The following is a 25,027-nucleotide window of genomic DNA, read 5'->3' as shown; positions in this document are numbered from 1 at the left end:
ATTCCTTATTATTTAGCTCTGCACTAGCAGGCTTAACGATCGCTCGTTTTTTTAATATAAATTTTTTAATTCTTAAGATTTTTTTCCGAGCTATATGATCCTCCTGGAGATGATGGTTGAGAATTAGAGGCAGTTGTACTTCTTTCGTCGTATTGTGGGGTATTAGTATTTTTTTCGTGGTAGCTTTCGGTTCTTATTTTACTTTTCTTTTTATGTTTCTGTCCATCATCGCATTCTAAATTCATTAAATTGCTAATTCGGTGTGATTTTTTGTGACGCTTATTTTTCGAATTGCTGTTTTCATAATTTTCATTGCTACATTTGCTGATCGATTTTTGTGAATTGGAATCGTTTGATATTTGCGTATTATTATTTATATTCATCGACTTTGAAGTGCCTTTGTGCTTTCTTTTTGTATCTAATTTGTTACGGCTATTATTATTTTCGTGGGTAGATCGATTTAATGAATCGGGAGATGACGAATTGGATCCTTCAATGTGCGGTTCTATTCTATTGTGGCGACGGTTTTGTAATTCTCTTTGGGCAATATTATTGTGGGCATGGGTACTAGTATGCATATTATTCCTCTGGCCATTATTCAATTGTGGGATTATAGCTTGCTGATTAACGGGATGCATGTTTGAAGGTTGAGAGTTGTAAGGAGGCATGATGGAAGGGCGAGAATTGCGAGGAGGCATGCTATAAAGGCGATAGTTGTGAAGAGGAATGCTAGAGGGGTATGGGTTGTAAGGATAGAAATTGGGAAGTTGAGAATTGTAAGGATAGATATTGGAAAGTTGAGAGTTGCAAGGATAGATATTGGAAAATTGAGAATTGTAAGGATAGATATTGGAAAATTGAGAATTGTAAGGATAGATATTGGAAAATTGAGAGTTGTTAGGATGCAAGCTGGATGGATGAAAGCCGCCTTGTTGTAAACAAATAGGGTGATAATTGGGATGATACATGTTAATAGGATAGAAGCTTGCTTGATTTAAATTGGCCGCACGCATATTTCCATGACGCAAATTGTTTTGGTTTAAACTAGCAGATCGTGACGTATTTGGATTTAAATTAGATGGTTGTGGATTTCTGGTGTGCGAATTGGAAGGGCGGGTATTGCGACTTTGTAAAACGGGTGGATTCCTATTTCTGTTATTTGTATTGTTATTGTTTATATTGGAATTCGCGCGATTTCCAGGGGGTTCATTTCCCAAGGGCATGTCGTGTTGTCGGGGATCCATGGTTGGCGTTATGATTTCAGGGAAATCTGTTACGCACTTGAAGCAGTGGGGATCTTTACGTAACGGTATAACAGGCTTAGGTACCGAAATTGGCAAACCAAGATGATATGAGAATACTTTGTTGACTATTATGTGTTGAAGGCATTTATCTCTTCCTATATAAAATTCTTCTGTTGAGCTAATTATTCTAAGTTTCTTTTGCTTGTTGATATGATACATACACAAGTTATTTAAGCTAGACTTGAATGCGCTATTCGTTCTATTTTGGGTATTGTTTGTAGTCATTTGGCGGTGTTTTTGAGGATTTATTATACCTAAATATTTCATAACAGATAAATTATACGGATTATGATTGTGCTTATACAGTTTTTCTTCGTCGTCTTTCATTACCATCAACTTTTGTGGATTTGTTGTTTTTATGTCCTTTGGAATAAATTCTGGATTAATATTTAGGTAAACAGCTGTAACGATACCAAAAGGGAATTTTAAAAAGAGAGAGCATATATTATGAAATGGTGATGCAATAAAATTCTTTTTAAAAACAGCCAAAGCTTCTAATATCGATTTGAAAGCATAATAATAGCATGTTTGATCTTTTGAGTTATATATCCAATCTAATAAATGAAATTTCTTTAAAAAATCTGCAACTTTTTTCCCTGTTTCTAGATTTAAATATGGGCATGCTATCAAACAATATCCTTGCTCCATCAAATATTTATTTATGTGTGTGTTGTATACCCGAATCAAAAGGTTTACTGAACAAATATATTTCGACGTCACCTCGTTTGCTTTGTGTACCACACATATATCTTTACTAGATGTCTTAAAAAGGTGAAATGATACTTTGTTATTATCCTCTATCTTTGAAAATGAAATTACAGAATTTTCAGCATTATTTTGCTGGCTCTCATCTTGTTCTTCTGCGTCATTGGATTCTTTTGGATCATCCTGTTCCTCTTCGGGTGTTTGTGGTTGTCCTATATCTTCCATATAAAGATCTAAGGAACTTATGTCTACGTCAGCAAAAATCATATTCCATATACTTTCTTGCTTAAAATGGCTCTTTATATGTCTCATCATTTTATATATACTTGGGAGCCTAGCTTTAATACTAGATAGCAGCATATTCAACTCGTTATAATTAATTTGTGCGAATAAGGAATCAGGTTGTAAATAATATACAGATGCTTCTACAAATATTTTGAGACCATTTACATCAGGCATAAGTTGAATAACTTTTCCATTAATTATAGTTGGAACGTTTGAAAAAATGGTCCAAAATTCTTTAGCATATTTTTCATTTTTAAAATGTAATAAACCTAAGGAACCAATTGGGAATTCTTCCGGCCTATATAACTTTTTAGAAATAGCATATATATTGGATATGACCATTTCATTTTTGTGAGAAGATGATCCCACTGTAAATAATACATCAAATTTTATTATACCTAAATGGCTAGCCAGCAATTCATATTTTCTCGGAGTATCATCAACAGATCCATAAACTTCCAAAAATCCATTTATATGTTCAACATCGAAGAGGTCCAATAGATCTAATGTCATATCCCGATTTTTATGTTTATAGTACATATCTATTAAAGACTTTAATAAATATGCATCTGATGCATTCAACGGAAGATTTACAACACATAAAATAGTACAATTGCATACCCATTTTTTGTAATCATGATCGGGACGTTTAAATATTATTTTTTGATATATGCTTAGTGGGTATTCCCATTTTCCGTTATAGATATAATCAGTTATTTGCGTATTGCCCCTCTTTGTTACAACATCTTGTTCATCGTCATTATCATCATCAGTTTGATTATTTTCATTACTTCCATTTTGAGCTAATGAACTTATATTTGGTGAATTTAACGATTCATCTAAATTATTTGATTCCGCCAATTTCACAATATCTAAAATTTCAGACACCTTTACATCGGTATTATGTTTTTTTGAATTGCTATTATTATTTGCGGTGACAACGGTGCTTACTTTTTGAATTTTTACACCACCATAAAATTTGCTATCTTCTTCCATATTTCGTTCTTCTTCATCTTTGGTTTCACCACTAAATAATGCATTTACCCATCTAAATAGTCGCTCATCTATTCCGCCTTTGCTTTTTTTAGTAGTATTATTGTTATTTGCATTTCTTACATCTTTCTTATTTTCTTCAGCACCATCCAGAATCATTTTACTATGTTCATTTACATAATTAGATAGCACCTTTTTATATTCTTTTGATTCTTTATTTTTCCCTTTATGCGTAGAAGTCGTACCCGTTTTATAAGAACTCGTATTATTATCAACTCCATTTTCTTCACAACTTGAAACTATGATATTTCGTCTATGCTTATCGTTTTCCATATCATTATCGCTTTGAGGTTCTTTTTTTATGATAATATTTTTGAAATCCATTTTATTACCATTTAGATATTTTTCTACACCTTTTTCACTTTTCACATGTATAGCTTGTTTTTTTCTCTCTTTACGGCTTGTACTCTTTCTTTTAGAACTGCCATCGTTATTAATTTCGTCCACTGAGCTTAATATATCATCATTTTCTGTGATATCAATTCTTTTTCTTTTTGAGGTACTGCTGTGTTCTTTTTGACTTTCCATTTTATTTTCATTGCTTTTTTTTGTATTTTTCTTTCCACCCATTTTGTATTACGTTTTTTAAAAAACGCTTTGTTTTTTCTTAAAGGTCGTATTAATAAATTATTTTATCAATATCCCGAAAATAGAAAATAAATTGGAGTGCTAATAACACAGCCACTGATTAATCTACTTGAATTATTTAATAATTTGTGTATGTAATATGCAGTTAAATTTGGCGACCAAACGGGTATGGTCAATAAAAAGGAAAGATGCAAATTATGTATATATAAATAATGTAATTTTTTTGTTATTGTTTTGTTTATTTTTTCTATTTTTTTTTATTTTAAAAATTTTTATTATTTTTTTTGATTTTCTTTTGGTATAATAGAGATAGAGGCAGTTAAACACAATTAGAGGAAATAAATTTAACTTTTTTATGATATAATAAATTATATAATGTATATTTTAATGTGTGAGGGTGGACTGTATATAAATGAAAAATAAACTAAAACGAGTTCTCATGAATATATATATACGAAGATTATTTTATGGGTTCACAAAATGAATATATATAATACAAGCAAATATATGTTATTCAGAAAAAATTATATATTATATGTATTAATATCTTGAATGGTGTAATATTTGTTTTGTTAAACAACTTCGATAAGCATGTTCAAAAATACAATAAATTACGAACAGACGAAACTAAATATAAGTATGCAAATAAACAGAAAATATATGCACATGCATATATGATGTGTGTATATAATAAATAGGAATACAAAATATTGTAAGGTTATTTTTATATTTCAAAGATAACTGTAATAACATGTATAAATATATGAAGGGATATGAAAATAGAATTTGGTTGCACATGCAATGTAGATAAACAACACCAAGTTGAAATAGAAATATTTAAAAGCTATTCTATTATTTAGTCTATAATGATATGAGAGTTCACAATTAAATTTATAATCCCTTAAAAACGAAAGATGTGTAATACCATGGAATCGATGGCTATATAAAACATATGTATTGATAACTATATCAAAGAAAAGTAATGTATTCCAAGGATAAATAAGTATATTAGTTAATGTATGAATACAAGTATTATAATGTAGGGGGTATATAAAGATCCTATTAGTATAATATTTCAAAATTTAAAAGAATAAATAGATATACTTTAATTATATGCAAATAAATAAGTAGGTGGAATATGTAACGCATATATCATATAGGCTTTATATATGTATGGCGTGTAGGCTAAGGTCCTTAATGGGGTAGTCTATAATATAGATCATATAAGTATGCATAAATATGACGAATATTAATGAATAATATATTTTTTATTGTTCAAAAAACGATATAGAATATATTTATTGAATTAATTCAAATTAGGATGTAAGTATCATAAAGGTTCATAAGGGTTTACAAAGGTATTTCAGTTATATGTATTTTTCAAAAGCATTCAAAATAAAGTAATAAACTTTAAAATTAAGAAATATTTAATTTTTGTAAAAGTGTATAAACTAATTTTATTGTTTAAGTTATTTAAAATATTTAAATAATTGAGTTTATTATGTGTAAATGTGTTTATAAGTTAATGATAATAAAAATTTAGCTTAAAATATTATTTAAAAATAAAATAAATATATAATTTTTTAAATTTTAAATTAAAATATTTTTGTATTTTTAATTTATAAGTTTAAATATTTTTGTATTTTTAATTTATAAATTTAAATTTTTGGTGTACTTATTTTGTTTTTTGGGAGCATAAAGTATAATAAAAGGGGTGTAGATCTACAAAATTTTATCCGTATTTTAGAATAATGCTACAATTTTTTGAAAAAACAAATAATACATACATAGTTTTATATAAAAGACGTAATAAAAGTGCATAGACCTGGTAAAAAGTATGAGAATGTAGTACATTTCTAGAACTGTATGCTAAAATATTTCCTGTCTCCGAGAATACTTAAATAGAGATTTTAATATATTACACTACAATTAGAAAATGTATTTCTATGGAAATATTACATAACATCCATAGTGTGGTGCATGTCGTTATAAAATATATAGAAAATAATAATTTGCAATAATCTAGGAACATATTTTCTATATATAGAAATACACAGGGATACATAGACTTAGTATTCCATTGATATATAATAATATAGAAAAATACTAGACGATATTCCGTACACAGTTGCACCGTTATAATAATTTAATTGGGTGGCATAACAAAAAGATACATAAAAAAAAGTACACCTTTTTAGTATCTTTGAGTATTTTTAACTGATGGTTATTCATATTTAATCCCTCCAATTGTTGAACATATGCAAATATAGGATACATATCTATTTATATGTATTCCTAAAATATCATATTATATAAAAAAATATTCCCCCTTTGTTATAATAAAATGTGAAAATATTTTTAAATGAACAAATTATTTAATGACGAAAAAATATGATGATACCACGGGGTGTACCTTTTTTAATCCAGCACTTATTTTTTTAATTAGAAATATATTATTACTTTCTATATTTTGCTCATAATTTTGGTTTATATTTTTGAATTATTAATTTTTTTTGGGTATTTTTTGTTTTTAACTGATTTTAAAGCCAATTCATACAGTTGAAATGGGGAATTGGTTTTGATCTTTTAGGGTATTTATTGAAAACTTAATTTAATAAATTTATAAATTTTATAAAATTGTTGGAAAAACATAATGTTCGTAAATTTTGTCTGTTCTTTATAGAAAGGTGCTTATATGCATGTATGCATATATTTGTATGATGAGTTTGTGCTACGCCTTCCTTTGCTGTAGCGAAAAATAATGCATAGGCAAATAAATAGATTTAAAAATAAATTAAAATATATTAATAAACAAATAGATGGATGAATAAAAAATAAAATATATTAATAAATAGAGAAATGGATAAATAAATAAGTTAATATAAATATATTATAGAACAAAACACAAGGAAGTTGAATAAATGAATGTTTAAGAAAGTACGGGTATATATACATATAAATGATAAGCGGATAAATAAAAAAAAAGTGGGATATTAAAAAATCAGAAAAATACTTAAATTAAAATATAGTAGTTATATTATATAAACGATTATATTTATAAATAATTTTATATTTTTTCATATTTTTAAACCACTTTGGATATATTATGGATTTCATTAAGCATAGTACATAGGTTATGTAGGTCTATGCTCGTAGAAATTTGTTCGTATATACATATCCGCAGTAAATAATTATCCAAGTATTGGGTAAGGATGCCATTAAATCTTTTCTTATATGTATAAGTTGTTTCCTCAAGTTTCTATATGCAAATATTGAAATTATACAATTCTTTCGATAGAAAAATGGATGATAAAATGGGTAGAGATTTAACCGTTCCATTTATGGAATATAGAGAACTTGCAAAGGAATTAAATCCAAGAAAAGATTGGCTTAAAAGAATATTAACAAATAACAATTGGTCCGATTTAAAGTTATTTATAAAAGCTGGTGATTTAAAAAAAAAAATTGGTGATTCATGCACCAATTGTCAAAGAGGTGTTAAAAGCATATATTATTTAAGTACAGATAAAATATTTTGTGATATTTGTGAAGAAATATATTGTTCATATTGTACAAAAGATATAGATGTTATGAAAGATAATCAATCAAAATATATAAAATTGAAATTATGTAGAGATTGTTTTATATATATTAATGAATTAAAATGTATTATTCATCCAAATTTAACAATTGATAAGCATGCAATTGAACTTGTAAATAATTTTAATGAAATTTCTAACAGATATACAATTACATGTAGTAATATATCACAATTAAATGGACTAATCTTATTATGTCAAAATAATATGGAATTTTTGGATAATTTTAAGCCTGAAATAGACCAACTTCGGGGAGTTATACAAAACGATCTTAAATTTTTGACTGTTATGAAAAAAAGTAAAACTGGAGTAAATAATAATTTTATACTTAATAAAATGGAAAAAAATTTATCCCAATATTTGAAAATTATTAAAAACAAAATTACCCCTGTAGCTTTTGATGCTCTAAATAGTACACAAGAATTGCTTTCCAAAAAATAAATGAGTAGACATATAACTTATCGTGGATATCTTTCTATCTTTGACTGTTGTCATATTTGATATTCCCTTTTTGTTTGCTTTTTTACTTTGTTATTTTTAATTATCCCGATTTTATATTTATCTCCATTTAATCAAATATTTTATTATTATATAATTAAATATTCCGTTTTTTATTATTTGGCATGTCTTTTTAACTTTCATAAGTATATAAAATATGCTTTATCTTATTGCTATTATTTTTTCGGTGTTTATGTAATTATTATTATTATCAAAAATTTATTACCTTTTTACACTTACTAAACAAATTATTAATTTATGAGTAAATAATTTTTTAAATATGCTTTCAAAAGATCACTAAGTGGATTTTTTATTTGGTCCTATTGGGGTGAATAAAAAATATCATGATTAAATGAATTGAGAAACCAATAATTATATAAATTACCAAATGGTTGCTATTGTTTATTTTGTGTGTGCATAAGCTAGCATTTAAAATATAATAAAATATTCTTATTGCGATAAAAAAGGTATTGATGATATTTTTTTTAATTTGTTTTTTAATTATTATAGTTTTATAAAAAAATATTAGTAATAGGACATATAAGTATTTACAGCTTTTTTGCTATAATTACTAGGACAAAAAAAATGCTTAGCTGTTCATAAATCGTATATGATTTACATGTCTTTTAAAAATAAAATAAAAAATAAAGAATAAAATAGCAAATATGAATATAAAAAAAAGAAGAAAAACTAGCATAGCCCCATTATTTTCATTATGATCGTGCACATTATGTACATATCTATAAATATAAGATCCGTGGTTTGATGTATTTAAATTTTGCATTAATCTTGTTGACCCTAATATATCAAAAAACTTCGATGCTTTTAATTGTATATTTGAAAAGTTTGTATTATCTTTCATTATCTCGAAGTTTAGCATGCCTTTCCCGTGGTATGCATTCGGGTTGCTTTTATTTCCTTCAAAGGGACAAATGAAAAAAATTACGAAAAATTATGATAAAAGTATGAGAAAACATAAAATAAAGGTATGGTAGTATGTAAAAATAATAATATAATTGTTTATATGAAGACTTGAGCAACTATATCATGAAAGAAATATAGATTTATTATACTTCTTTCCTTTTTTTCTTTATATATATGTACATAAATATTGTACCTTTTTTTAAATTCCTTTTTAACTCATTTTTCCTAATGGCATTGACTATTAAATACTGACCAGAAATAATAAGGCATAAATATAATATGATCACATGCGCCTTCATTTCGACTTTGATTTCTATTCATTTTATGTACCTCTAGATAATTTTCATAAATTTCGATTTTGCGTTATTTCCAGCACGACTGTCGTTGTTATATATATTATACACTCTTTATCTTTTTACACTAATATTTTGATATATAGTGTGCTAATATGCATAACGGTAAAAAATAATATGTATGTAATATTTTATTAGTATTGTTCAAAATTTTAATAAATATATATATGCATAGTTGTGTTGACTTTTTGCATTTGGATACCACTGAATAATTATATATATAAATATGGATATATATACAACATCTAAAAAAATATATATATACAATATTTGTATGTATATTTTTAAAAATAGTTTTTGTCTATTTGAATTTGCACCATTTGGCACTAGACAATAAATGGTCGTGATGAATGTATCCTATCCGAAAATATATTTTTTTAAATTGTAACTTTTTTTCACTTAATATTTTGAAATACAAAAAAAAATATATAATGCCATTACTGAAGTTATGAATACAGTTATGGTCATTACATTAGTAGCAATATCAGCATGTAGGCCAATTGCGCAAATATCATGCAATTACAAAGTAAAACTTTAGACAACCAAATTGTAAAAAATGAAATGACATATAATGAATAAAACAATGGCACACATGTGCTATAAACCATATATATGGCTAGATAAATTTTGACAAAAAAAATGATAAAAAAAAATATTAGATATATATGCATACTACTACCGAACGAATGTGGAAAATATTTGAAAATGTTTGGAATGTTCTTTAAACTCTTTTGGATGGTGTGCGAAAATAGTAATCATTGTATTATATTCGTCTTGGGTTGTTGATGCATATATGCAATGTAGAATAAGTTTAATCTGTAATAATATTTCGTCCCTGTTTTTTTCAATGTCTGCATAATTAAAAAAAAAATTCGATAAAAATATTGTTATGTTATTAGGGATATCAGTTTTGATTTGATCGATTTGAGAATTGGTTAGATTGTTTTTTCGAAAAACATTAAATAATAAGTGTAATCTATATACTATATCGTAGTTATAGATTTTCATATGCTCCTTATTTATTTTAAATAAAATATATAAGCATTTTAAGGCGTCTATTATAATACTTATATTATTGGATTCGATTAAATAAAAAATGGTGTTGATATATTTGTGTAATAAAAATGGTACTAGCAATGGCTGATAATAAAATGAGGCTAATATATTTATGCAAATGGAAGAACATAATATTTTATTATTTTTTTTTAAGGATAAAGTATTTATTAAATTTTCCAAAGATTCAATTAAATTTATATTTATTTCTTTTTTAATTTTACATTTTATAAATATATATATTTGCATAGCTTCATTTTTAGTAGCATGTCCATCATCTCCATCAATAGTAGCTTCATCTTCACTTATGAAAGAAATCAATGCGTCTATTTTTTTGGTAATATATTTAATGTGTGGATTTTTTTCGATATTTATTTTTGATACAATAATTTTAATTATAGTTATACAATTTTTTTGAATATTTTTATTGGGAAAGTTTATCATTTTAAAACATATAAAAAGTATATCATTAAAAAAAGATTCATATTTTTCTGATAATTTTATATTTTTGGTAAAATGTATAATATTTTCTTCTACCCATTTCATTTCAGTTTCCTTTTCAAATCTGTCTAAATAGGACAAACCCCATTGAGAAGGATTGTCATTAAGGATATGCTCAACTTCTTCATCTTTTATTTTTGTATCTTGTGTTGTTTGAATTGGATCACAAAAAATAACTATCGTATAAATTATCGAAACGATGATTTTTGAAATGTAATTAGAAAATGCATCCACATATTTATAACTCAATGTTTTATGCTCATATGTGTTTTTAAAAAGTATAGAATTATAGACAAAAAAATTATATTTTTTATGCAAATATTCATTTAGCAGATTTGAAAATTTGTACCTATTATCATTGTTATAATTAAAAATGAACGAATTGGATAGGTGGAAAAAATTTAATTCATGAGCATCATCAGAGGATATATATGCCCATGTTGCTAAGCATTTCAATTTAGTAATTATATTTTCTGTATTTTTAATTAGTATATCATAATCAGGAAATAAACTTTCTGTGTCTACTATGTTTGTATCTACTTTTTGGGGATATGCATTAAAAAATATTTCTTCTATTTTTGCCTCAGAAATATCAGCCTTTCCCCATTTCAAAATATGCATTACTAATTTGTACATTTTTCGACATGGTAAATTATGTCTTCTTTTAAAAAAGGAAATATAATTGTTTAGTAATCTTTTAATCAAATTGTGCTCATGTGTTTGGTTATTGGCATTTATTTTGTCAATCGGTAGAGACGTGAGAATGCTCCCCAGTAAAAAAAAAAAGAAAAAGAATGATGATGTAGTTTCGTTAATAATGTTATAACTTTTTAAATTATCATATACAAAATAATAATTAAATTGGTACAATTCACTTTGTAGATTAATTTGAAATATTTTTTGAAAATTTTGATCCACATTTTCTTGCCCTTCGACTTTCTTCGATACCCATAGCAAAAAATAAGGGGACATAATTTTAAGAAGCAAAAGAAAATTATTTATATTAACATTTTTACTATTATAATTTTGTAAGTATTTATTTTGTTCTAATAAATATGTATTTGTATTAAATGGTATATCAATAGTTTTATATAATATGGATGGTGTGTTGGATTTTTTATAAATTAATGTAACATTTTTATTTTCATCAACAAATTCAATCCAGTCCTTTTCATATTTCTGACTATGAATATTTTCTTTCTGTTTGGATAAAAGTAATAGCATTTGTTCGTTTGAAATATATTCATTATTTTGATCATCAAGGCATTCGAAAATATCAACAATTTTACCCAAGACATAATATATTTGGGTTAATCTTTCTTCTCTTAAGTTGTCTTTATTTTCAATTGGAATATTATAATATAAATATATTAAATAGCAGTTTAAAAATATATAATTGGGCAAGTTAACAAAAAAAAGTAGGTCCAAAATGTTTTTTTCAAGTTCTTGAAAGGAAAGATGAACATTTTTTTTGAAGTCATATTTTTTATTACACTCCTTTTCGCTACTACTATTGATTGATATGCCATTTTCTTCTTCACGTATTTTTTTAATCAAGTCCTTGAGGATGGATAGTACAAAATTTTTATCATCATAAAAAATCAGATGTTTAAACGATAAATTAACAAATATTTCAGATATATTTTTACTTCTTTCGTAATATATTTGATTGAAAAGAAGTAGAACTTTATATAAAAGGTAAATATACAATCTTAAATAAAAACCTATTTGTTCATTGTCCTTTTTTGTGATTTCATTTTCAAATTCGGTGAGTATATTTTTATTAAGTAAGTTTATGTTTTTTTTCTCATTATTGCATTTTTCTAAAATTTTAGCCATAATAAAAAGGTGATTATGATGTATGCATTTAGCAATAACATCGACTTCATTTTGATTGGTATCTATATAGTTGTATAGCTCAAAAAAATTTAGATTTTCTAAAAGAAGTGTTATTTTTTCTTCCATTTTTATTTTTGTTTGTATGTGTGGCATTATGAGAAATGGCTGTGATACATAAATTCGGAATAGCGCTCAAAATAGGAATTTCTCATGCATATTGAGATGGGTGTATAAAGATAGCTATTTACTACTAGCAAAATAAAACTATTTTATCTTTCCCATTTTTTTGTTTAAACCAACGTTTAACATTCAATAGTTAAAAAGATAATCACAATAATGAATGAACAAAAGGCATTTCTATTTGTGTATATTGAATTTGAGACTCCCACAAAAAAGGAAAAAATTCTATAATAAGGGGTATTTTAGCTGATGCATACTAAATTATTCCGTTTCACATATAATATAGAAAAAATTATATTAAAAATTTATAAATTATTAAAAAATTCTACATAACATAATAATGAATTTGATAATGATAAATAATTAAGAAAGTGTTAGTAGTGGAAAAAATTAACACTTTTAAAATGGATTTTGTTTACTTATGTTAGTTCAAAGAATAGTATAATTTTATGAAAAATAAAAATGCTTCCCTTAAAGTTTGTGCTGCTAATATTACTATATTTTTTTGAGTATAAAGTGTGTAAAAAAAAGAAATAACAAAGCTTATAAGATGCAAATGATAAAAGAGTTATAAAAAATGTAAGCATTTTTTGGTATTACAATTTTGTCCTTTTTTTACAAAATATACACCCCATATTATATATGTATAATACAGTTTTCGAAGAAAATAGAGTATTAGTGAGAATTGGATACATCCTAGTCTTTTCTCATGCCAATTAGGGGCTATTAAATTTATAATTATAAGTGTTGTACAATTTTTTAAAGGTATATGCACTACATATAATGTTTTTTTTTCAAAAATATGTATATACATATATAGCATATCACCACTATAAAGATATACTTTTCGAGAATCCATAAATTAGAAAATATTGAAGTGTGTAGCCAAAAGAAAGCAAATAAAAACAAAATAACAAAAAATTATAATGTAGATATAGTATTAAAACAAAATAAAAAGGCAAAAATTAAGTTAGAGATATTAATTCGCATGTGTTTTGTAAATATACACATGCATACATTGGTTCAATGATGTTTTATAAAAAAAGAAAAGGAATGCATATATAGATATGGATATGTGTTTCTATGATAAGGTACTTCTAATTTTTTCAATCTTTGACTTTGCGGAAAAATCAAAGATTTGGTTCCCAATTTGGAGTACTAATCCCCCTAATATATTTTTGTCAATTTTATATTCTATCAATGGATTTAATTGGTTTTTAAGTTTGGCAACAATTGAATCATTAATTTTTTTTTTATAATTATTGTCTATATCTCTAGCAGTATAAACAATGCATTTTATTTCCTTTCGATCTTTCATTAATAATAATTCAAACTCTTGTATAATTTTTGGTAAAAAGGTTAATCTTTTTGAATCAAATAAAGATTCTAAAAAGTTTCCTGTCATGCTATTAAAATTATTATTATTATGTTTTTTACATTCATTTTTTAAAAAATTTAATTTTTCTTTACTATCTATATTTGGTGTGTGTAAAAATGTTTGAAATGTTTTGTCATTTAAAAAATTATCTTTAATAAATAATAAGTCTCTTGTTATTTCATTTAATTTATTGCTTTTTTTCCCTACATTATATAAAGCTAAGCTATATCTTTTTTCTATATTATCTCCCATCGATAAATAATATTCTTCTCCGTCTGTTTTTTTCTCGTCCATAGATTTTGTATTGAAATATTTTATTCCTTCATAGTTGCAAAGTCTATTTTTTATTCCAGGGTTTATACTTTTATTTTTGAATACTGAAAGAAAGGAATAATCATTTTTTAAAAAATGTTTCCACTTTACTTGGCTCGGTAAATGAACAAATTGGCGAGGGGAAATTATTGCCCTTTTCATCTTAACAAGGGGAGATAATCATAAATATATATTACTAAAAATTATAAAAATCTTGAATATAATTAAGCAAAATTTTTTGAGTATTATTTTTTAAAATGAGAAATATACTTAAAAAAAATTTTAAAAGGTATATATATAATTGAATATCATTTTGAAAAAAAAAAAATGTGCTAGCTTTTTAAGAGAAATGGAAAAAAGTTAGTACAAATAGGTGATTTATTGAAAATGTATTGAAAAAAAAAAATTAATTAAAATAAAAATAAAAATAAATAATACATGTGAAATAATAGTTCTCGTTATGTTAAAATAACGATAAGCAATTTAATTTATTCTACATTTAGCACATGTAAATATTTATGTGTAATTATGATTGAACAATTTATTAGGGGAACGTATATTTCAAGTTAATAATTGGAAAAATAATACTTTGCCATTTAATATAACGAAAGTATAAAAAAATGTAATAATAAAAGAATTTTAACATTATGGGCATTGTATGAAATGCATAATTTAATATCATATGTGTATAATTATTTTGCTTGTATTCTCATTTTTTTTTGCTTATGGTATGGCGAACAATAGTTTTGTTTGCATTAGATCTGTCACGATAATTTTTAATTAAAAAATTATTATATATATGATAAAAATTGGAAGAAAAATTATGATATATTAAGTTCAAAAAAGTATGAAATTATTAAGTTTGGGTAATATACAAATATGATATACATGTAACTACACATTTTGCTTGAATATATTTTATCATTTATTTTGTGTGTATTGAAAAAGGCAAGCTCACGCATGCCAATATTTATGAGAAAAATGTGTGGGAAACAAAAAAAGGTAATAATAAAATAACAAAAAAATGTATATATAGAAAACGAGCTCCCATTTTTAACAGAGAAGCTTATGTCAAAACACAACAAATGGTGATAAAAATGAAATTCAAAAGTCTTATAAAAAAGTATAAGCATAGGTTTTCTGTAGTATGATACATTTGAAGCTTCAATTTAAAGAAGGATGGTTATTATTTATAAACATTAACAACTTTCTTATAATTTTGGCATCCTTGTAACAATCTGGCATTAATTCATTTGCACATAAATAATCGAGAATTTCTTTTTCTGATAAGTTGAGAAAATTATTTAAAATAATAATATCTTCATTGTTTAATTCATTTTTTTCATAGTTTATAAATGTAGTTAAAATATATTGTAATTCTATATAACCTAAGGTCGAACTTTTAAAAATTATTTTTTCAATACTTAATTTGTCTTCATAAGGTTGTTTAGATATATTATATTTATTATTTTTATAAATACGGGTTTTATTTGTTGGGTATTTTATTATTCTATTTAAAAAAAGTTCCTCCTTTTCTTCACCATTTAAATTTACACTTATTGATCTGTCTCTTTTGGTAAGTGGATCACTAATATCTTTTGTTTTATTAAATATTTTGAATAATCGCTTTCTTAAATAAAGTTTTTTTTTTATATCTTTAAATTTGGATGGCTTATACAAGGACACTGTGGCAAAAAAACTGGGTGTCAGTTTCCTCGCCGAAGGAAGAGGGATAATGCTGGGGAATTGGCCAATTGGCGAGAACCATACCTTCATGTTATTCTTTCATTATTTAAAAGGCTGAATTAAAATTGGTATTCAAACAATATCAAAGTAAATTTTTGTGACGAGAATATAATTGTGAAATAGCAGTATATGGTTGGGCTAGAAACAATTGAGCATAATAAAATGGAAAATAAAAAAACAAAATAATTTCTATAAAAAATATTCACATATATGGATAAGTGACATTTCCTTAACTATAGTTTTTTATCTCTACAAATTGGTTCATAAATATCAAAAAAAAGTAAATCTAAACATTTATTATATTAATAAATGACTTTAGAAATATCCATAAAAAAAACGGATACGTGACGGATCTTATAGAAAAAAATACTTACATTTTTGTAAGCTATATTTGTATAAAATTGAAATAAATATATTTTATATTCCTTATTTTTTACAATGATGATATAACATAAATTTGTAGAACTATTTTTGCCCTAACGAAATATATAATTTGTTATAATTAAGTTATAGAAGGGATCTTTTTCATATTTCGTTGATATATATAAGTACGTATGTGCAACAGCTATTTTTTAATGAATAAATTAGTTAATCGAAGTTTCAAGAATGCAAGATTTATATACACGTCAGTTCCGCGAAGGAATTCAGATGATACAGGTTTGTTGAATTATTTTAAACATGTTTAAAGTGGTGATAGTTAATTGAATTTGGCAATATTGGATATGGCATTATTTGATTGTCGTCGTGGTGTTTGCATATTATTATTTTCTTTTTCATTTTTCATTTTTACGTTTTTAGGCCCATTAATAAAAAAGAAGAGACGGTTCTTTGACCTGAAATTGTTCAGGCAGCACCTAAGGAGACAAAAAACGGAAGAGATTGAAAAGGAAAAGAGAGAAATATTTAAAAGCTGTGCTAAGGAAGCTCCTGAAAATTGGAGTGTTAGAACTTTTTTGGAAAATATACAAATCGGTGAAAATATTGATGAAATTGAAAATAGTTTTAAAAACTGGGAGGAATTTATAACAACAACACCAAGTGAGTTATATAAAATAGAATGCTTAACAAATGAACAAAGAAGAAAAATATGGAAATATGTAACTAAATTTAATTATGGTTTATATCCTGAAGATAGTTATGATGATTTTGTTAAAAATTTTCAAGCACCTCCATTAGAGAATGAAAATAAAGAATGGACTTCAAAAGATGAAGATGAGTTAATTTATTATTTAAATTATTATGATGTCGATTTTGGAGATCCATGGTTATATATTTCATGGAAAATGAAAAGAACTTTTGATGATATACAAAATAAATATATAGAAATATATTTAAAAGGGAAAAATCAAAAAAGGAAATGTGAAATATGCCTAACGAAATGTACCACACCATTATTAATGAATAGAAAATTTAAATTGGATCCTCCATTTATTTTTTTTATACCCTCTTCTCTTAATTTTCCTCCCATGACAATTTATGATTATCAAAGGAAAAAGGAATTGATGAGGTCTAATCAAAATTGGAGTGAACAAAATTGGGATGACCATATGGAACAAAAAAATAACGAAAAAAATGATTCTCTTTTTGAAGCATCTTTGAAAAATGACCCTCTTTACCCCTCTTATGGGTCATTGATATTTTCGCCAAAGTTTTTGGCTTTTGTTGATCGAACATGTTTTTAATTGTGTATTCATGTGTTTATTAAGGCAAATATGCTTATAATAATGTGAAATTGTAAAATTATTTTACGTTTTTTATTAACAAATTTTAATTAAAATCACACTTTTCAAAAGATAAAATAATAAATAATGAAATAAAGGCACGAAAACAACAACATAATTAGCGCATTAAAATTAGGAGGAATGCTCAAATTTATTAATTCGGAAAAATACATAAAATAAGAAAAAATATGAAAAATGATTCAAATGAGCAATATATATTTTTATTTATGCATTGGAAAGATAAATAAAATTGGTGTGTGAAAAGGTTTACTCATTTGATATAGCCCAACTATCTACCAAATCATACTCGCTTTGTGAAATGAAACTTTTTGTAATCGAGTTGATGGAAAAGGATCCACAAATAAAACATTCTTCGGTTAAAATATCATTAATTTTTGTTTCGTATAAAAGAATATCATGTTCATTTTGACTAGCAATAGCATTTTTATAGTTAGTAAGTATAGAATAGAAGTGAAATAGATTTTCTTTTGATTTGTGATTGATATAAAGGTTTAAAGAACATACACTATGAAAATAATGATTGCATGAAAACACGTAGAACTTTTTATAATATATATTTTTTTTACATATATAACAAATATCATGTTTATTTAGAACAACGTGTTTTTTTTTAATATCTTTAATATCATTATTTAATAAGTTAATTGTTCTTAAGTTATCTTTTATTTCTTCTTTTTTTGCTTTAATTTTAATATTATATACATCCAATAATGAGCATATATCTGTTTTTAAACATTCTATAAATGTATTTTCATTGATATAAGGTAATATATCATGTAAATTTATTATTGAATGGGAGTCTCGGATTAAGTTAATTATTTCTTTTAAGTTTTCATTATTTAAATTTTTGGAAATATGCTTTATTATTTTTAAAAATAATTTTTTTTTCTCTTCTTCATCTTCACATATTAACACAGCATTTTTTGCAGCATCATAATCGTTTAACTCTAATGATTTATCTACAGCTTCTTCAAAATATTTCATTAACATATATATGTGTGGAATAAAGCTATCTTTTTTTTTTTCTTTTAAAAATCGTATAATAAATAGATAATCAAAATGTATAGCTGAATTTTTTAGTCTATCTAACAAATCTTTAATCTGTTCATCTTTATCATTTTCTATATATAAAATAAGTAAGCAATTTATTATATGATTATTTTTCCAAATGCATTCAAATGTGTATATATAATTTTCTTTTTTTTCGTCTGCATTTTCTTCTATCAATTTGTTTGAGATATGTTCCAAATATTTTATGCATTCATTAGTTCGTTTATCATAGATATCCTGAATATGGGTATGATGTTTTTGTCTAGCTAATCCAGAAGTTGATGCGACTTCTTTAAGATTATCTTCAGCATTATCGCTAGTTTCATTTATGATTTCCTTTCCTTGAGTCAGATTTTCATTTTTCTTTTTCTTCTTAAAAAAGTAAGTAACTATAAACATGCAAATAATTATATTAGTATAATCTTCAATTAAATTGTCATAAAAAATTAGCAGCTCAACATATTTTTGCGGAGCATGAAGATAAAGAATAAATGAATGTTCTTGTAAAACTTCTAATAAGAAGTTTTGTGGGAATATTGTTATTATATTAAGAAGTAAATTAAACTTATTATTATTAATATAATAATTTACTATAAATGTATAATCGTTACATATATATTTATAGAGTAATAAAAAATTGATACAATTAAAATTTTGAAATATCTCGAGTATTACTTCATTTAGTTGATAAAAATTTTTAAAATGTTTTAATAAAATTATTAAGTATATACATACTTCTAAACATTTATAAGAATAAATACTTTTATATAATTTTTGTTTTATTTTTATATGATTCTTATGGTGACTAATATCACTTTGATTGGCATTTGAAAGTGTGTATTTCTTTTTGTATCTTTCTATATCATTTACAAGTAAGCTTTTTTGGCATTTTAAAAAATTAAATATTTCCGCATTTTTCATTTTATACAATTTTAAAAAAATATAAAAATTTTCACTTTTTGTTAATGCTTTTATATTTACTTTTTTCCCAATTGAAAGATCAAAATTATATTTAATTTCTTGTCTTTCTTCTTTATCAACAAGTGTTTCAAAAAAAAGAAGAAAAGAATTTTTGTTATTTTTGTAAATATGGGACTTTTCCCGAAGTGTATCAATCTGTTTAGTGGCATTACTATTATTTACTGTTTTATCAACCTCTTTGATATATGATAAAGCGTTTGCCTTTTTGTTCGATTTTTCGATATCATCAGATATGTTTCCAGTCGAGCTTTGTATCAATTTATCATTTTTATTTTCGCAATCATCATTTTCAATATCAGATTCTTTGGTATTTGTATCGTCACTTAATAAATTTTCGGAATCGCTAGCCCATTCTTCTAACCATGTTGTCCATCCTTCTTCTTCAGCAGAAGATTGTTGTATCGAATTTGTTAATTCGTTGTTGTGTTCTTCATAAGCATCGGTAGTATATTCTTCTGATATATCATCTCTGATTTGGTCTGCTTCATTTATGTTATCATCTATATCAACACTGGAGCCATTTTCGATACTTTGAATTGACTTTTTGACGGAATATGTAAGGGAAACAATTGTATATAAATAATAATATAAATATATGGAATAAACATATAAATGAATAAGCCATATAAAAAGAGATATTCGGATTATATTATTATAACAATGTATATTATTATATAAAAAATTTGTTATAACAAAATATTGTTTTTTATGTAAAAATGATATTAGCATATCTTCTGTACTAAAATTTGTATATTTATATTGATCCATATCATATTTATTATTTCGTATTAAATGTTTTTTCATTTTAATTTGATCATTATGATTATTTGTTTCGAACATTTTTTGAATATATTTTTTTTTTTTTAAATAAAACATATCATTTTTACTTTTATTTATTAATATTTTAAAAATATGTTTGGATGTACATATCCATATTTGATTATCAAGTTTGTCTTTCATAATTTTAATTGCATGCCCATAAGTTTCGGTTGATAATATTTGTTCATATACTTTTTTAAAATCGACATTATTAATAATTATTAGTTTTTCTTCTAAAAGAATAAAAATATAAGAATCATTTACACACATATCAACAATAACAGAAATGTTATTATTATAGTTACTATAACTATTTGCGAATTCGTTATTTGGTGTATTTGCTTCATTATTTTCATCGTCCTTCTTATTTCCATTGATATCATCCTTTTCATTATCCTTATCATTTTCATTCGAGTTGTAGCATATTCTATTTGGTTTACTATTATAAATAGATTCATAAAAAGATTTGACAAAGGCAAAGCTTTTTAAATTTTCATTTGTATATATACCTATATCTAAGAAATTTACTATAACATAATTATTATTTAGATAAAATTTTAAGTTTAATATATTTTCAGTAATATTACTACAATCGTCATCATGTGTATAATCATCTATATCTTCACTGTCTTCATCCATATGATTAAGTTGCTTATATTTATGATTGTGATAGATGTTTCGTTGTATTTTTTTTTTATTTTGTATAATTTCTTTGGCATTCTTTTCACCTTTTTTTATTATTTCTTCATTTTCACTATCATCGGTTAAAGATACAATATTAATATCTCCATCCGAACCACTTGATGATGTAGAATGGGATATACTATCATCTGTGTCGTAAAAATCTGTTGTGATTTTATTTTTTATATGCTTATTATGTTTTATATTATATTTAACATTTTTTTTTTTTTTATAATTATTAATTTTGCTAATAAATATACATGAGCCATTAACCCAAAATAAATAATTTTTATTTCGAATTTTTTCAATCTTTAAAATAGAGATCAAAGAATCTACAGAACATTCATAAACTTTTGTTTCATCTGCTAAACTGTTTGAATCAATATTTTTGATAGGTGTTTTAATATCGTTCACATTTGCTTCGAATTTTTCCAAATTACTGTTGTTGTCATTATTATTTTTACAATTTTTAATTGTGTAACTAATTTCATGTAAACTATTACATGTAGTAAAGTAAATAATTCTTAACAATTCATTATTATTTCTGGAATGATGTAAATCAATATCTATCATATTAATATCCAGTATTATTAACTTATTATTTGAATATATAACTTGGTGGTCTTTATAATTTTTTGTTTTATTGTTTATGGACATTTCAATAATTTCTCCATCTTTTGTTGCTATTAAAAATGAATTTGAATTTTTTATATCAGAATAATCATTAAAGCATAAACTTGAAATATTATATTTTTTTAACTTAGCTAGATTTTGCACAATGTTATTTTCAAAATGAATATAAACATATTCCTTATTTGCTAAACATATAAATCCATGATAGCAGTTATTATCAAAAAATATAGATCTTATTTCCGCTTTATTATTTGATGCTTTTTTACTGTAAAAGTCAATGTAGGATAACTCATTTTCTTCGACATAATATTTTATTAGTGTATTATTACAAAAAACGATATGTATACATTTATTGTTAATACTAAAATGAGTTATTCTGTTTTTTAGAAGATTTATATCCCCATTCTTAATCTTGAATAACTTCAAGACAAATTGTTTATCCTGCTTGTTCATTTTTGCCTTTGTTCACTTTGCCAATTTTTCCTATTCCCCTCCTTTTACTTTCTTTTTGGATATATGATAATATATAATAACTACATTAAGAAAAAAGTTCAGAAAGCATGAAAACACAATTTGGGCGTGTTGAAGAAAATAATTTATTTATTAATTTTTATTTATTTTATTGCAAAAGAAAAGAAAAATATAATATGATCCCCGCCCTTAAAAAACTATATAGTATTTTATATTGTATTTTCTAAACGGTAAATATTTATTTTTTTTTAACTAGCTAACTCCAAAAAAAACATTTTTATATTTTTTTATCATGTATATATTTTACATAGGTATTTATATAATTTGTAATCATGTAAAATAAATAGTTTGATTTCTATAAATTGAAACAAGCCTGTATCCGTTTGGGGATTTATTTATATAGTACAGGAACCATTAACATTGAATTGGTATTTAATTAAAAAACAGTGGATTGTAAAAATCAATATTTTTATTTTTAAAAAATATTTACAAAACTTTTTGATATATATATTTTCCGTTTTTTTTTAAATGGAAAATAACAAAATATAAGATATGAGTTAGTTGGTATTTGGGGTGTGAGTCAATTTGAATAATATATATGTAAACATGTAGGGGGGTTAAAATTATATTGAACTTTATTTTATAGAGTATTATTAAGATTGTTTTCATAGCATAGCTGAAAAAGCATGTTTATTTGTGCAAAAGGAAAATCCATTACTAAGAATTGCATATATATTTGTATTATGCTAATAATACACATATGCATGTTATATAGCAAAAAAAAAATAAAAAATAAAAAACAAATTAAAATTGAATTAGACAATAAATATGTTTATATTAAAAAAAATACGAAATAAGCATTATTTAATTATGTAATATGGAAGAATGTGTATGCATTGGTTGGAAAAGGGGAAAACAACAAGCCCACATACATATATATGAATTATGAGAACGATGTTCCTTCCTATAATTTGTGTTTAACAAAAAAATAATATATAATTTCAAAAATGTAAATAATTTTTCACAATATTTGCTGCATATTTTAATAGTATCCTTCTTTGGAAGAAAAGGCACCTTTAATTTGTATATCCTCACTTATTTTTTTTCTTCCTGTAAAATTTCTACAAACTAAGTATATTTCACGTGATTCACTTCGAGAGGCTTTTGGCTTGGCTGTATTGACATACTGAAATATTGTTTTTAAATACGTTTTAAGATTATCTGTTTGACTACCTAAATACATTTTAACAATATAAACACCTCCGATATTTATATATTGTTCCATAAAATTTGTTATAGATAATGTAAGTTCACACGAATTTAAATGATCATCAATTTTGTTTCCAATACATGCAACAGCTGCATCACTTAATATGATATCAATTTTTTTATCTTTTAATACTTCTCTTAATTGGTCATCTACATTATCTTTTCCAATTTCTGCTTTTATAAAATGGACATTTGGTAATGGGTCCATAATTTTTTTATCAATTGCAATAATTTCATTTGCATAATTTTTGGTTCTTTCTAAAATAACTTGACACCAACTCCCAGGATACGAACCAATATCTAAAATGGTTTTATTTTTTTTTAAGAAAAGGTATTTGTTATCTAGTTCTATTAATTTAAATGCAGCTCTACTTCGATAATTTTCATTTTTGGCTTTTAACACGTATCGATCTGTTATTTGTCTTTGAATCCATTTACTTGAATGACTACTTTTTTTATTATATATTTTTGGCAATGCTTCTTTATATAGCCTTACGTAGGTACTTTGGAACATAAAATTTTTCTTCAGGCACAAGTTTGGCAAAATCATCTTTTTTCTTCAAAATATTTGCTTTTCATTGTAGATATATATGTATATACATATACATGCATATATAGTTTGTATGCAACATATTTTATGTTCTTTTATGGATTTTTGGCATAAATGAACTTTCTCAATGTTTCTGCTTAGGAAATAAAGTAATTCTACAAGTATTTAAATGTTATAGGCCATCTTATATTTTTTCCCTTTTTATATTTTTTATATGTTTGCATTATTTTTACTTTGTATATTTTCTAAATCTTTCTACAAAATGTTGCACATGGATTGGATGTTTTTATGCAATAATTTCTGAACCAAAAAAATATATACATGCATACAATAAAAAAATAAAGAAATTTACTTTGAATTTTTTTCCAAAAAAATAAAAAACCTTTTTGCATACATATATATACACCTGCTTAATAATATGCAGCATTAAAAACGAGAAAAAATTGTAAATTTTATATTATAATTTAAAAAAAATATATGCAAAAAAAAATGATAAAGTTAATATTTTTATAA

At 24.4% G+C, this 25,027-nt stretch overlaps 9 protein-coding genes across 9 annotated transcripts; 2 read left to right on the top strand and 7 right to left on the bottom strand.

Annotated features, from left to right (window-relative positions):
• Positions 1–65: 65 nt before the first annotated feature.
• PCHAS_1410800 (conserved Plasmodium protein, unknown function) lies at positions 66–3,917 on the bottom strand (the record flags this gene model as incomplete). Its single annotated transcript, XM_726990.2, has 1 exon — positions 66–3,917. One exon carries the CDS (start codon positions 3,915–3,917, stop codon positions 66–68), a length of 3,852 nt encoding a protein of 1,283 aa, XP_732083.2.
• Positions 3,918–7,198: 3,281 nt separating this feature from the next.
• Positions 7,199–7,975, top strand: PCHAS_1410700 (zinc finger protein, putative; the record flags this gene model as incomplete). Its single annotated transcript, XM_737593.2, has 1 exon — positions 7,199–7,975. One exon carries the CDS (start codon positions 7,199–7,201, stop codon positions 7,973–7,975), a length of 777 nt encoding a protein of 258 aa, XP_742686.2.
• Positions 7,976–8,621: 646 nt separating this feature from the next.
• PCHAS_1410600 (conserved Plasmodium protein, unknown function) lies at positions 8,622–9,255 on the bottom strand (the record flags this gene model as incomplete). Its single annotated transcript, XM_737594.1, has 2 exons — positions 8,622–8,950; positions 9,150–9,255. 2 exons carry the CDS (start codon positions 9,253–9,255, stop codon positions 8,622–8,624), a joined length of 435 nt encoding a protein of 144 aa, XP_742687.1.
• A 729-nt stretch (positions 9,256–9,984) lies between these two features.
• PCHAS_1410500 (conserved Plasmodium protein, unknown function) lies at positions 9,985–12,855 on the bottom strand (the record flags this gene model as incomplete). The annotated part of the gene is made up of 1 exon (XM_737592.2): positions 9,985–12,855. The coding sequence occupies one exon, from the start codon at positions 12,853–12,855 to the stop codon at positions 9,985–9,987; it is 2,871 nt and encodes a 956-aa protein (XP_742685.2).
• A 1,108-nt stretch (positions 12,856–13,963) lies between these two features.
• PCHAS_1410400 (ATP synthase subunit O, mitochondrial, putative) lies at positions 13,964–14,734 on the bottom strand (the record flags this gene model as incomplete). The annotated part of the gene is made up of 1 exon (XM_738349.1): positions 13,964–14,734. One exon carries the CDS (start codon positions 14,732–14,734, stop codon positions 13,964–13,966), a length of 771 nt encoding a protein of 256 aa, XP_743442.1.
• Positions 14,735–15,736: 1,002 nt separating this feature from the next.
• On the bottom strand, positions 15,737–16,348 carry PCHAS_1410300 (conserved Plasmodium protein, unknown function; the record flags this gene model as incomplete). The annotated part of the gene is made up of 1 exon (XM_016799569.1): positions 15,737–16,348. One exon carries the CDS (start codon positions 16,346–16,348, stop codon positions 15,737–15,739), a length of 612 nt encoding a protein of 203 aa, XP_016654842.1.
• A 545-nt stretch (positions 16,349–16,893) lies between these two features.
• PCHAS_1410200 (conserved protein, unknown function) lies at positions 16,894–18,000 on the top strand (the record flags this gene model as incomplete). Its single annotated transcript, XM_016799568.1, has 2 exons — positions 16,894–16,975; positions 17,117–18,000. The coding sequence occupies 2 exons, from the start codon at positions 16,894–16,896 to the stop codon at positions 17,998–18,000; spliced, it is 966 nt and encodes a 321-aa protein (XP_016654841.1).
• A 306-nt stretch (positions 18,001–18,306) lies between these two features.
• Positions 18,307–22,677, bottom strand: PCHAS_1410100 (vacuolar protein sorting-associated protein 18, putative; the record flags this gene model as incomplete). Its single annotated transcript, XM_733448.2, has 1 exon — positions 18,307–22,677. One exon carries the CDS (start codon positions 22,675–22,677, stop codon positions 18,307–18,309), a length of 4,371 nt encoding a protein of 1,456 aa, XP_738541.2.
• A 1,060-nt stretch (positions 22,678–23,737) lies between these two features.
• PCHAS_1410000 (ribosomal RNA methyltransferase, putative) lies at positions 23,738–24,514 on the bottom strand (the record flags this gene model as incomplete). Its single annotated transcript, XM_733009.2, has 1 exon — positions 23,738–24,514. One exon carries the CDS (start codon positions 24,512–24,514, stop codon positions 23,738–23,740), a length of 777 nt encoding a protein of 258 aa, XP_738102.2.
• Positions 24,515–25,027: the final 513 nt, after the last annotated feature.

The sequence above is a fragment of the Plasmodium chabaudi genome (assembly GCF_900002335.3).
Source record: "Plasmodium chabaudi chabaudi strain AS genome assembly, chromosome: 14".
Lineage (NCBI taxonomy): Eukaryota > Apicomplexa > Aconoidasida > Haemosporida > Plasmodiidae > Plasmodium > Plasmodium chabaudi.
Note: the sequence above shows the minus strand (reverse complement) of the source record. Positions and strands in the feature narration are given on the sequence as shown.